General features: G+C 40.9%; 1 protein-coding gene across 1 annotated transcript in view; it reads right to left on the bottom strand.

Moving 5' to 3' along the window:
• Nucleotides 1-14,205, bottom strand: part of CEP290 (centrosomal protein 290) — a 284,715-nt gene that overhangs the window by 1,726 nt on the left and 268,784 nt on the right. The window contains exons 49-52 of the mRNA XM_077265451.1: nucleotides 12,530-12,671; nucleotides 8,554-8,627; nucleotides 3,082-3,161; nucleotides 547-653 (exon numbers count right to left, since the gene is read on the bottom strand). Coding sequence (XP_077121566.1) covers nucleotides 547-653; nucleotides 3,082-3,161; nucleotides 8,554-8,627; nucleotides 12,530-12,671 — 403 coding nt within the window. The remainder of the gene's footprint in view (nucleotides 1-546; nucleotides 654-3,081; nucleotides 3,162-8,553; nucleotides 8,628-12,529; nucleotides 12,672-14,205) is intronic.

Genomic DNA, 14,205 nt, shown 5'->3' with positions numbered 1-14,205 from the left:
GGCAGCAGCGATTATGATTTATGGTAGTTATCCTAGAATGGTGAATACCTTTTTTTCAGGTTTTTTTTTCTCCTCCAATAGGGTCACCCTACTGTGCACGCTTTTGTCATTAAAGCATCCCTAAATAGTTTTGCACAGTTCAGTCAGTGCTTAAAGAATCGGGCTGGGTTCCCATGTGGCAGCTGTGGGCAGTAGGTTTAGCGGCAACTACAGATGACTACCAACGTTGACTTCAGCCTCATGTAGGATTCACACTTCCATATATCGCCATTTGAGTTTAGACCACAATGCATTGACCAGCTATCGTTCTCCTGACCAGAGGCTGTTGGGTTTGGGTCTGGATACCTGATCCAGGCCCAGGAATCTTGGATCGTGACACCAATGTGTGAAAGCAACACAAGTCTTTGTAGAGATGCATACCTTTACAAAGAGGCATGGTAACACCATCTCCTCCAATGCATTTCTGGGAGGAGGAGCAGAACATTGATGGGGAATACATGTATTTACTAAAACATACATGCAAAGAGAACTTTACCAGGCAATTACCTTCAAATGTAGTTTCTCAAGATCAGAGGTTTTAATATGTGTTTGAAGGTCCACTACTTCTTCCATCAACTTGTTGCATTTGCTGTCATTTTCAAGAACCTGAGAGCCTATAAGACAATATAAAAGTATGATTGTAATGCTAGTCCAGAGAAAACCCTATCTAAACCTTTAAGGACAAGGGAATTTTTAGGTTTTTTTGCACTTTTTTTCCTTGCCTTCTTTCAAGAGTCACACCACTTTTTTTTTTTTTTTTTTTTAAATTTATCAGTCAACATAGATGTACGAGGGCTTGTTTCTTGCAGTACAAGTCATATTTTTGAATGATACCATTCATTTTACCATATAATGTCCTGAAACAAGGTGAAAAATTGCAAGTGTTATGAATTGGGGAATAAAACTGAATTCTGCAATTGTTTTTTGCTTGTTTTTACAGCGTTCAATGAATTGGAATACAGTGGGGGAAATAAGTATTTGATCCCTTGCTGATTTTGTAAGTTTGCCCACTGACAAAGACCTGAACAGTCTATAATTTTAAGGGTAGGCTAGTTTTAACCCCTTTCCGACATCGGGCACAATAGATCGCCAATGTTGGACTCCCTCCATTTGATATGGGCTCCGGCGGTTAGCCCACATCTTTCTGGGGACCTTTCAGCTGTTTTGAACAGCTGAAATGTGACTGCAATAGCCGCGGGTATTAACCAGTTAAATACCGCTGTCAAACTTACAGCGGCATTTAAATCGCGCTGGAAATACGCACACCGATAACCCCCCCGTCACATGATCGAGGGTCACCTGTGTGTTGGCATGACAACCTGAGGTCTGGAGACCTCTATGATTGTCAGTGCCAGCTTGTTATGAGCACCCCCCCTAGTGGACGGCGCTCATGGCAAGTAAGTGAGTACTATATAGAGGCGATCGGGTTGTGGCAGCTTCTAGTCTCCAATGGAGACTATTGAAGCATGCCAAAAGTAAAAAAAAGTTTTAAAATATATTAAAAAAATATATAAAAGTTCAAATCGCCCCATTCAAAATAAAATCAAACCTACACATATTTGGTATCGCCGTGTTCAGAATCGCCTGATCAATTAAAAAAAAAAAAAAAAAAAAGATTAACCTGATCGCTAAACGACGTAGCGAGAAAAAAAGTCTAAACTCCAGAATTAAGTTTGTTTGGTCACCGAGACATTACATTGAAATGCAATAACGGACGATCAAAAGATTGTATCAAAAATGGTATCATTAAAAACGTCAGCTTGGCACGCAAAAAATAAGCCCTCCCCCGACCAGGAAAATAGAGACGCTCTGTTTTGAACAGCTGACGTGCCTGCAATAAGCGCGGGTGGAATCGCGATCCACCCGCGCCTATTAGCTAGTTAAATTAACAAGAGCATCCGGCTGGAAATGCGCACCGGTGACTCCCGTCACATGATCAGGGGTCATCGGTGCGTCGGCATGACAACCAGAGGCCTCTATGGTTGTTGATGCCAGATTGCTGTGAGCGCCACCTTGTGGTCAGCGCTCATAGCAATGCTGTAATTCAGCTACATAGGGGCGATCTGAGTATCGCTCCTATGTAGCAGAGCCGATCAAGTTGTAGCAGCTTCTAGCCTCTCATGGAGGCTATTGAAGCATGCTAATAGTAAAAAAAAGTGTTTTTAAAAGTATGAAAAAAAAATATATAAGTTGAAATCACCCCCCTTTTGCCCATTCAAAATAAAAGAAAAATCAAACCTACACATATTTGGTATCGCCGTGTTCAGAATCGCTCGATCTATCAATTAACCTGATCGCTAAATGGCATAACGAGAAAAAAATCAAAACGCCAGAATTACGTTTTTTAGTAGCCGCGACATTGCATTAAAATGAAATAATGGGCGATCAAAATGGTATCATTAAAAACATCAGCTCGGCACGCAAAAAATAAGCCCTCACTCGACCCCAGATCCCGAAAAATGGAGACACTATGGGGAACGGAAAGTGCACATTTTTTTCATTAGCAAATTTGGAATTTTTTTTCACTACTTAGATAAAAAAGAACCTAGACATGTTTGGTGTCTATGAACTCGTAATGACCTGGAGAATCATTATAGCAGGTCAGTTTTAGCATTTAGTGAACCTAGCAAAAAAGCCAACCAAAAAACGTGTGAGATACTTTTTTTGCAATTTCACTGCACTCGGATTTTTTTTTCCCGTTTTCTAGTACACGACATGGTAAAACCAATGGTGTCGTACAAAAGTGCAACTCGTCCCACAAAAAATAAACCCTCACATGGCCATATTGATAAAAAGAATAAAAAAAAGTTATGGCTCTGGGAAGGAGGAGAGCGAAAAACTGAAAAAAGCTCCGGGGTTAAGATGTCTAAAGCGCTGTGGAATTAATGGAGTTAGAGAAGTGAGAAAAATAAACATTCATGAGGCAGGTTTTTTTTTTTTTTTTAAATTGCAATATTTTGTCTAAATTAGATATGGTTATATAAGGTTATACATATAGACAAAATGCTTATTTCAAAGGGACAGATTACTAATAATACATACCAAATGTAGCAGATTGTTTGTATACTTGTAGCTGGTGAAGCAACTCCGCCTTTTCATTTTCTAAGCGATTATTGGTCAGCCTGAAACACATGGCATATTGATATTATACCAAATAAAGCCAGGCCCAATTCAAAGGAAATCAATGATCACTTTGAGGCCACGGTCACATGCTCAGTATTTGGTCAGTATGTGTAAGCCAAAACCAGGACTGGGTGATAAATCCAGAAGTGGTGGTGTTTGTTTTATACTTTTCCTCCGATTGTTCCACTCCTGGTTTGGCTTTGGCCGGCGTCACACTCAGCGTATGAAAATACGGTCCGTATTTTACGGCCGTAATACGCAGAAATGTTCCCAAAATAGTGATCCGTATGTCATCCGTAGGCAGGGTGTGTCAGCGTATTTTGTGCATGGCATCCTCCGTATGTAATCTGTATGGCATCCGTACTGCGAGATTTTCGCGCAGGCTTGCAAAACCGACATCTAGTGGATTTTTCTGCTCAAATGTTCGTTAAAACATATATACAGTATATATATGTAATTGATATATTTTATATATATATATATATATATATATATATATATATATATATATATATATATATATATATACATACTGTATTTATATTTAATTCAGCGCTAGATATCCTAAAAGCCGGTAATTCAATTGCCGGCTTCTCATTTCTCCTTCACAAACCCGACATGATATGAGACATGGTTTACATACAGTAAACCATCTCATATCCCTTTTTTTTTTGCATATTCCACACTACTAATGTTAGTAGTGTGTATGTGCAAAATTTGGGCGCTGTAGCTGCTAAAATAAACGGTTAAATCGCGGAAAAAATTGGCGTGGGCTCCCGCGCAATTTTCTCCGCCAGAATGGTAAAGCCAGTGACTGAGGGCAGATATTAATAGCCAGGAGAGGGTCCATGGTTATTGGCCCCCCCTGGCTACAAACATCTGCCCCCAGCCACCCCAGAAAAGGCACATCTGTAAGATGCGCCTATTCTGGCACTTGGCCACTCTCTTCCCACTCCCGTGTAGCGGTGGGATATGGGGTAATGAAGGGTTAATGTCACCTTGCTATTGTAAGGTGACATTAAGCCAGATTAATAATGGAGAGGTGTCAATTATGTCACCTATCCATTATTAATCCAATAGTACGAAATTGTAATAATGTGTGTGTGTTTTATTAACCAAGTACTTTAATGAAATAAAGACACAGGGTGTTGTAATATTTTATTAGACTCTTAACCCCTTCACCCCCAAGGGTGGTTTGCACGTTTAATGACCAGGCCAATTTTTACAATTCTGACCACTGTCCCTTTATGAGGTTATAACTCTGGAACGCTTCAACGGATCCTGGTGATTCTGACATTGTTTTCTCGTGACATATTGTACTTCATGATAGTGGTAAAATTTCTTTGATATTACCTGCGTTCATTAATGAAAAAAACGGAAACTTGGCGAAAATTTTGCCATTTTCCAACTTTGAATTTTTATGTAATTAAATCACAGTGATATGTCACACAAAATACTTAATAAGTAACATTTCCCACATGTCTTTTGTTAGGGAGTTATAAGGGTTAAAAGTTGACCAGCAATTTCTCATTTTTACAACATCATTTTTTTTTAGAGACCACATCTCATTTGAAGTCATTTTGAGGGGTCTATATGATAGAAACTACCCAAGTGTGACACCATTCTAAAAACTGCACCTCTCAAGGTGCTCAAAACCACATTCAAGAAGTTTATTAACCCTTCAGGTGTTTCACAGGAATTTTTGGAATGTTTAAATAGAAATGAACATTTAACTTTTTTCACACAAAATTTACTTCAGCTCCAATTTGTTTTATTTTACCAAGGGTAACATGAGAAAATGGACCCCGATAGATGTTGTACAATTTGTCCTGAGTACGCTGATACCCCATATGTGGGGGGTAAACCACTGTTTGGGCGCATGACAGAGCTCGGAAGGGAAGGAGCGCCATTTGACTTTTCAATGCAAAATTGACTGGAATTGAGATGGGACATCATGTTGCGTTTGGAGAGTCCTGATGTGCCTAAACATTGAAACCCCCCACAAGTGACACCATTTTGGAAAGTAGACCCCCTAAGGAACTTATCTAGAGGTGTGGTGAGCACTTTGACCCACCAAGTGCTTCACAGAAGTTTATAATGCAGAACCGCAAAAATAAAAAATCATATTTTTTCACCAAAATTATCTTTTCGCCCCCAATTTTTTATTTTCCGAAGGGTAAGAGAAGAAATTGGACCTCAAAAGTTGTTGTACAAATTGTCCTGAGTACGCTGATACCTTAGATGTGGGGGTAAACCACTGTTTGGGCGCATGACAGAGCTCGGAAGGGAAGGAGCGCCATTTGACTTTTCAATGCAAAATTGACTGGAATTGAGATGGGACACCATGTTGCGTTTGGAGAGCCCTGATGTGCCTAAACATTGAAACCCCCCACAAGTGACACCATTTTGGAAAGTAGACCCCCTAAGGAACTCATCTAGATGTGTTGTGAGAGCTTTGAACCCCCAAGTGTTTCACTACAGTTTATAACGCAGAGCCGTGCAAATAAAAAATATTTTTTTTCCACAAAAATTATTTTTTAGGCCCCAGTTTTGTATTTTCCCAAGGGTAACAGGAGAAATTGGACCCAAAAAGTTGTTCTCCAATGTGTTCCGAGTACGCTGATACCCCATATGTTGGGGTAAACCCCTGTTTGGGCGCACGGGAGAGCTCGGAAGGGAAGGAGCACTGTTTTACTTTTTCAAGGCAGAATTGGCTGGAATTGAGATCGGACGCCATGTCGCGTTTGGAGAGCCTCTGATGTGCCTAAACAGTGGAAACCCCCCAATTATAACTGAAACCCAAATCCAAACACACCCCTAACCCTAATCCCAACGGTAACCCTAACCACACCTCTAACCCAGACACACCCCTAACCCTAATCCCAACCCTATTCCCAACCGTAAATGTAATCCAAACCCTAACCCTAACCCTAGCCCCAACCCTAGCCCTAACCCTAACCGGAAAATGGAAATAAATACATTTTTTAAATGTTTTAATTTTTCCCTAACTAAGCGGGTGATGAAGGGGGGTTTCATTTACTTTTATAGCGCGTTTTTATGATTGTCAGCCGTCACACACTAAGACGCTTTTTATTGCAAAAAATATTTTTTGCGTTACCACATTTTGAGAGCTATAATTTTTCCATATTTTGGTCCACAGAGTCATGTGAGGTCTTTTTTTTTTGCGGGACGAGTTGACGTTTTTATTGGTAACATGTTCAGGCACGGGAGATTTTTTGATCGCTTTTTATTCCGATTTTTGTGAGGCAGAATGACCAAAAACCAGCTATTCATGAATTTCTTTTGGGGGAGGCGTTTATACCGTTCCGCGTTTGGTAAAATTGATAAAGCAGTTTTATTCTTCGGGTCAGTACGATTACAGAGATACCTCATTTATATCATTTTTTTATGTTTTGGCGCTTTTATATGATAAAAACTATTTTATAGAAAAAATAATTATTTTGGCATCGCTTTATTCTGAGGACTATAACTTTTTTATCTTTTCGCTGATGATGCTGTATGGCGGCTCGTTTTTTGCGGGAGAAGATGACGTTTTCAGCGGTACCATGGTTATTTGTATCCGTCTTTTTGATCGCGTGTTATTCCACTTTTTGTTTGGCGGTATGAGAATAAAGCGTTGTTTTTTGCCGCGTTTTTTTTTTTTTTTTTTTTTTTTTTTTTTACGGTGTTCACTGAAGGGGTTAATTAGTGATATAGTTTTATAGGTGGGGTCGTTACGGACGCGGCGATACTAAATATGTACTTTTATTGTTTGATTTTTTTATTTATTTAGATAAATAAATGTATTTATGGGAATAATATTTTCCTTTTTTTCGTTATTTAGGATTTTTTTTTTTTTTTAACTTTTTTACTTTGTCCCGGGGGGACATCACAGATCGCTGATCTGACAGTTTGCACAGCACTCTGTCAGATCACCGATCTGAGTTCCAGTGCTGCAGGCTTACCAGAGCCTGGTCTGCACCCGGAAGTAATCCCTGCAGGACCCGGATGCAGCCCCGCGGCCATTTTGGATCCGGGGCCTGCAGGGATAGGAGGTAAGAGACCCTCGCAGCAACGTGATCACATCGCGTTGCTCCGGGGGTCTCAGGGAAGCACGTAGGGAGCCCCCTCCCTGCGCGATGCTTCCCTGTACCGCCGGCACACCGCGATCATGTTTGATCGCGGTGTGCCGGGGGTTAATGTGCCGGGGGCGGTCCGTGACCGCTCCTTGCACATAGTGCGGGATGTCAGCTGCGACAGGCAGCTGACACCCGGCCGCAATTGGCCGCGCTCCCCCCGTGAGCGCGGCCGATCGCGCTGGACTTACTATTCCGTCCTTGGGAATTAGGGCGCACCCCACATGGACGGAATAGTACGTCCAATGGCAGAAAGGGGTTAATCCACCTGAAGATCCTCGTTCTGTAATAAAGGAAAAATAAAAAATCAACAATATCCCATACCTTCCGTAGTTCTGGAACGTCCCACGATGTAAATCCATCTGAAGGGGTTAAATCATTTTACAGCCAGGAGCTATGGTAAAGCATGTGTGCTCCTGTCTGTAAAATGTTGTGAATGAATGGAGTGCAGGGGAATGTTCTGTAGTTACCTTGATTCGCGCTGATGCGCCCTCTGCTGGATGAACTCATGAACTTGAGCCTGGGAAAAGTGTCTCACTGATAGAATAGGTATATATATATATATATATATATATATATATAATGTGTAGACATTTATTCTACCTATTCTGTTCTGTCAGTGTGATTTTACTGTACACCGCACTGAATTGCCGGCTTTTCTAGAGAACACCGGTGCGTATTTCTCGCAAATCACACTGCTGGTCCGTGTGTAATCCGTATTTTTCTCGCCCCCATAGACTTTCATTGGCGATTTTTTTTGCGCAATACGGTGACAAACGCAGCATGTTGCGATTTTCTACGGCCGTACAAGACCGTATAATACGGATCAGTATAATACGGATCAGTAAAATACGGTAGATAGGAGCAGGGCCATAGAGAATCATTGTACCGTATGCAATCCGTATTTTCTGCGCCTCTCATACGTCCGTAAAACACGCTAGTGTGACGCCGGCCTTATACTGATGTAAAATACTGATCAAATACTGCTAGTGTGACGGCAGCCTAATACAAAGTATTGATCTCTATGCAGAGTACAGGAGAGAGGCACTGATGCTTCCCACTCTTTGGAAGGGGGCATTGAAAGCGATCTTACAGGGTTACAATGTATACAATATGGTACCATAGAACTTACAAGGGACAGCCAGACAGAAGTAAAACTGTTCAGAGGCAATAAGTAGAATTCCTTAGAGCAAGTGCTTTGAACAAGGTAAAAAAAACCCAAACTTTAAAACTATTATGTTTTGTCTATAATTACCGAAGTATCTGAAATTCTCTGGAAAGTCCTTGGTCCGTCTTGGCATCTTCAGGGAAATGCTTAAGGACGTCAACCTTGGTCAAGAAAAAAGGTTTAATTACTAAGCAGTATACTGAAGCTAAGTTGCTTTAGAATAAAACTAATTCTGAAATCTGTTCCTGAATCCCTACAATAGGAATAAGTACATCAGAATAAAACTAATTGATTTAAAAGATATTGGTCACCAGTCTTTTCTTTACAACCCCGTATGCGCAGCATAATTTATGACCAGAGACACTGATTCCAGTGATTTATCACAATGAAAGCAAGCAGCGGATTTCTCTGCTGCAGATCTAGCAGTCCTCTGAATACTGAGCCCCGTATAACCCCTCCTGCGCACTTTCCCTGAGACGAAGCTACACGCGAAACACGCGTCGGGGTGCCGCCACCTCTTAAAGGTAATGTCCCAACATGTTTCCTTAATACTATATTTACATCTGAATGATTTAGGTGACATATCGGCAAATTCTCTATTTGTTACTAGTCCACTTGGTCTTACTTATTTAAATTCTCCCAAAGCTAGCAATCCTCTTAAAGGCAAAGTTCACACACTTGCCTGAAAGAACCTTTTTACTACTTTTTGCAGTTTTTTTGTAGGAATCCTTCATTAATATATATACATACTTTTTGGTAAACATGTTAAATCAAGGCATATGCTAGGGATATACAAATATAACTTTTTTTTTTTTTCCTTTGGGCTTCAAAAATGTGTTTATTGGGAAGTCTTGATTTTGGCTCCCCTTTTACTCTTTGCACAACAGGCCCCTATTGCCTTATTAAATAACAATATTTTAAAAATAATTTTTCTATTTTCCATAAAATTATTAACAATCCGTTGCCTTCATTTGGTGTTTTTTTTCTTTTTTGCATATTTGCATCCCCATTTTGTACCAATGACTATACTTTTTAAAAAAGTTTTAAAACATTTGTTCAAATAAAAATTATGTATTTTATGGCTTTTTTCTTCCGTGTTCTATTTTTGATGTTTCTTAGATTCATCTAGATGTGTTTTGAATACCTTGAACCAAACACCAGGTGCTTCACAGAATTTTATAACCTTAAACCATGAAAATGCTAAAAAAAATAAATAATAAAAAAAAAAAATCACATTTTCCCCCCCACAATTTTATTTTTTTAAACCCAAATTTAGCATTTTCACAATGGTAACAGGAGAAATTGCAGGAGAAATTGTGCTACTCTGAGATACCCTATATGTGGGGGTAAAATACTGTTTAGGCTCAAGGCAGGTCTCAGAAAAGGAGAGACGTTTTTGAATGCAGACTTTCGAGAGTCCCTGATGTGCCTAAACAGCTGAAAACCCCGACAAGTGACACCATTTTGGAAGCTAGATCCCTCCTGCATCTAGATGTGTTGTGAAACCTTGAAATCCCAGCTGCTTCCCAACGTAAAGCAGTGAAAATAATGAAAAAAAATTTTCACACAAAAATGTTATTTTAGCCCCATTTTTTTTATTTTTACAAGGATAGGAGAAAATTGACCTCAAAATTTGTTGTGCAATTGCTCCTGAGTACGCCGATACCCCATATGTGGTAGGAAACTACTTTTGAGGCACAGTGCAAAGCTCAGAAGGGAAGAAGTGCCATATTGGAGTTCAGATTTTGCTGTACTGGTTTAAGGGTGCAATGTCACATTGGCAGAGCTCCTGGGGTATCAGAACAGAAGAGCCCCCCATAAGTGACCCCATTTTACAAACTTCACCTCTCAATGAATTCATCTAGAGGTGCAGTGATCATATTGACACCACAGGTGTGTCATAAAATTTTATACCATTGGGCAATGAAGAAAACAAAAATGTTTTTAGTAACAAAATTTAGTTTTAGTCGCAGATTTTACATTTTTACACTGGGAAATGGATAAAAATGGCACCAAAATGTGTCCCACAATTTCTGATGAATGTAGAAATACCCCAACTGTGGCTGTACAGTACTGCTTAGCCATACGGAGAGACTCAGGAGGGATGGAACGCAATTGGCAAATAGTGCTCCGTCCCTCCCAAGTCTTGCTGTATGGCTAAGCAGTAGTGTTATACAGGAGGCATCCTGGAGCACAGAATTTCCTAGAATAGTTTGAGGGGCTCTGTATATAAGGTCCGAAGTGCCAGAAGAGCATAATCCCTCTCAATTGACCCCATTGTGGAAACTAAACTCTTTTGGGAATTTATCTACAGTTGTAGTAACGATTTTGACTCCATGGGAGTTTTTCAAAAACAAGCAGCAGTGGATGTTGCCATGTGAAAATTGCAAACTGCCATTGTAGTGACCAGTACGCTGTAGTGTCCAGCTCATCACCTGTAAATTAGGCGGGCTGTGATGGCAAACACGTGGTGGTTCTGTCTGAATTGCGTATTTCAGAGATTTACACAGAAACCCGGTGTAAGCCGCTCAGCACAGAGCACAGGATAAATGTGCACCGAGCCTTACTGCGATCTTTTGGAGGAAGGATGGAACTAAATCAACAGCAGGTGAAGAATTTGTTTTATTTAATCTTTACACCGTTCCTTGTGCAGTATAAGCGATTAGATGACTTTATTCATCTACACTGGAGCCAGCTATTGCAGGGAAAGGGGAAGATTCCGCTGCAGTCAGCTATCGGGGAGACAGGGAAGATTAAACTGGAGCCAGCTATTGGGGAGAAGGGGAAAATTCTGCTGCAGCCAGCTATCGGGGAGACGGGGAAGATTCCGCTGCAGCCAGCTATAGGGGAGATGGGGGAAGATTCCGCTGCAGCCAGCTATCAGGAAGACGGGGAAGATTATGCTGCAGCCAGCTATTGGGAAGAGAGGGAAAGATTTCGCTGCAGCCAGCTATTGGGGAGACGGGGAAGATTTCACTGCAGCCAGCTATCGGGAGACGGGGAAGATTACGCTGCAGCCAGCTATCTGGGAGATGGGGGAAGATTCTGCTGCAGCCAGCTATCGAGGAGACAGGGAAGATTACGCTGCAGCCAGCTATCGGGGAGATGGGGGAAGATTCCGCTGCACCCAGCCATCAAGGAGATGGGGAAGATTTTGCTGCAGCCAGCTATCGGGGAGATGGGGGAGGATTCCGCTGCACCCAGCCATCGAGGAGACGGGGAAGATTTTGCTGCAGCCAGCTATCAGGGAGGCGGGGAAGATTCCGCTGCAGCCAGCTATCGGGGAGGTGGGGAAGATTCCGCTGCACCCAGCCATCGAGGAGACGGGGAAGGTTTTGCTGCAGCCAGCTATCAGGGAGGCGGGGAAGATTCCGCTGCAGCCAGCTATCGGGGAGGTGGGGAAGATTCCGCTGCACCCAGCTATCGAGATGGGGAAGATTTCGCTGCAGCCAGCTATTGGGGAGTAGGGGAATATTTTTCTGTAGCCAGCTATCGGGGGGGAAGGGGAAGATTGTGCTGCAACCAGCTCTAGGGGAGATGGGGAAGATTCCGCTGCAGCCAGCTATCAGGGAGACGGGGAAGATTCGGCTGCAGCCAGTTATCGGGGAGAAAGGAAGATTCTACTACAGCCAGCTATCAGGGAGACGGGGGCACTGCTTTACGTGGATAACACCTAGATTGCTAAATGCTGCTACCAGAGTCCATTTGAGGAAACAATATCGGAGATGCAACTTGTACACGACCGCCCCTTTAAAGCCTTCCTTTACACATTTGTGTTACAAGTGTACCAGTCACTGCATACAAAATTACAGTAAGTTGGTTGGAAGTGAAATGTCTCCCCAAAAATATAAATTCATCGGTTTGTTAGGGCCGATTTTGACACATTACATGCAGCAATGCATCTGCTGCCACAAAACCTAATGAATCGTTAAACAATACTCTTCAAAATATTGTCTTATATGTTTTTAGTAATACAGAAATGATACCAATTCAAGCCAAACCAGGTATACGATGCGGCACTAAGATGGTTTCACTTATTTTATCCAGATCCTCAGTTACTTACTTCATCTCTTAGGTGCTGAATTGTTTGTTCGGTTTTCTGTTCACGCTCGGTTGCTTCTTTCAATAGCCTTTTTAGATCAACAATGCTGTCGTTTCTCTTTAGAAGCTCGGCTTCCATCTCCTTCATCTTCGTTTCATACAATCTGACAAGTTTAAAAAGGAGCCTTTTATCTGGTTATTTTGTTAAAAAATAAAGTGTCAATGACAAAGTAAGAAAATGCATAAGATCAAACTAAAGAAAAAGAAGGTGTGCATCTAATACTCAAGTTTTATTCAAAGTCTGTGACGGTACTCTGAAGCATTTAATCTCCTGCGAAGAATGTATGAAAATATCGTTCTTATGTGCAACGGGCTTCAATGGAGACACATCTATTCCTCACAAAGCAGAACAACTGGAGCTTTTGTAAAATCCTTGAGCTTCAAGGGTTATTAATTGTATCTGGTCTGAATTCACTGGCGGGTATGGCTGTTAAAGCCGTTCCTACAGAACAAATTATGCCACCTTCAGATTCCTTCTAGCATCTTGAAATGTAATGCGGGCCTGTGTTACCAAGCGGTACGTTACACAATGCTTTCCTGATGTTTTCATTTCCCTTTTGTGTTTGGTACACACAAAGGATGAATGCCTTCAAGTATCTCTCGTATAGAACCTCCCTCTTTTATTAAACCGCTAGAGCAGGCTATTGTGTTCATATTTATATAATAGAACAGCTATTTCATGGGTTTATTAATAAAAAGATGGTGATTCCTGAAAATAACATTAACCCTTTTACCCCACAGCCCAGTTTCGTTTTTTCATTTGTGTTTTTGTCTTCCCCTTCTTCCCAGAGCCATAACTCAGATTTTTCTATCCACAGACATAAGAGGGCTTGTTTTTTGCTGGATAAGTTGTTCTTCTGAATGATACCATTCATTTTACCACGTAGTGTACTGGACAACGAGAAAGCAATGCCAAGAGCAGTGAAATTGTGAAAAAACAAAAACACTATTCTGACACTACTTTGTTGGGAATTGTTTTTATGGTGTACATTTTGCGGTAAAAGTGATTCTCCTAATCAATATGATTACGTGATACCAAACATGTCCAGTTTGTGTTTTTTTACATTATTTTAGTAGTGAAAAAAATTTGAAGTTTGCAAAAAAAAAAAGCTGAAGTTGTGTCGCCATTTTCCTAGACCCGTCAAAGTTTTTGCAGGGTGAGATGTTTTTATTAGTACCATGTTGGGATAGACGTGACTTTACTTTTTTGATTGCTTATTATAGTATATTTTGTGGATTTGTGGTGACCAAAAAACCTGGTAAATTTTGGCGCTTGAATTTTTTCTGTTTACGGTGTTTACCAATTGAGTTAATTGTTTTGATATTTTGATAGATCGGACTTTCATGAATGCTGCGATACCACATGTGTATTTTTTTAATATCTTCATTTTCAATGGGTAAGGGTGGCTTGAACTATTAGTTTTTTTAAATATTTTTAAAACTTTTTTTTAAACTTTTTGCTGATCTTGTTTACCCCTCTTAGGGAGCTTGAAGATGTGATTGTCCGATTGCTTGTGCTATATGCAGCGATGCCACAGCAACGCTGCATACAGCAGAAATCAGTCACCTTGGGGTTTCAAAGGAGATCCGTAATGACAGACACAGCGATCATCAGCTGACCCCCGGCTGTCATGACAA

This window comes from Ranitomeya variabilis, chromosome 5 (assembly GCF_051348905.1).
Source record: "Ranitomeya variabilis isolate aRanVar5 chromosome 5, aRanVar5.hap1, whole genome shotgun sequence".
NCBI lineage: Eukaryota > Metazoa > Chordata > Amphibia > Anura > Dendrobatidae > Ranitomeya > Ranitomeya variabilis.
Note: the sequence above shows the minus strand (reverse complement) of the source record. Positions and strands in the feature narration are given on the sequence as shown.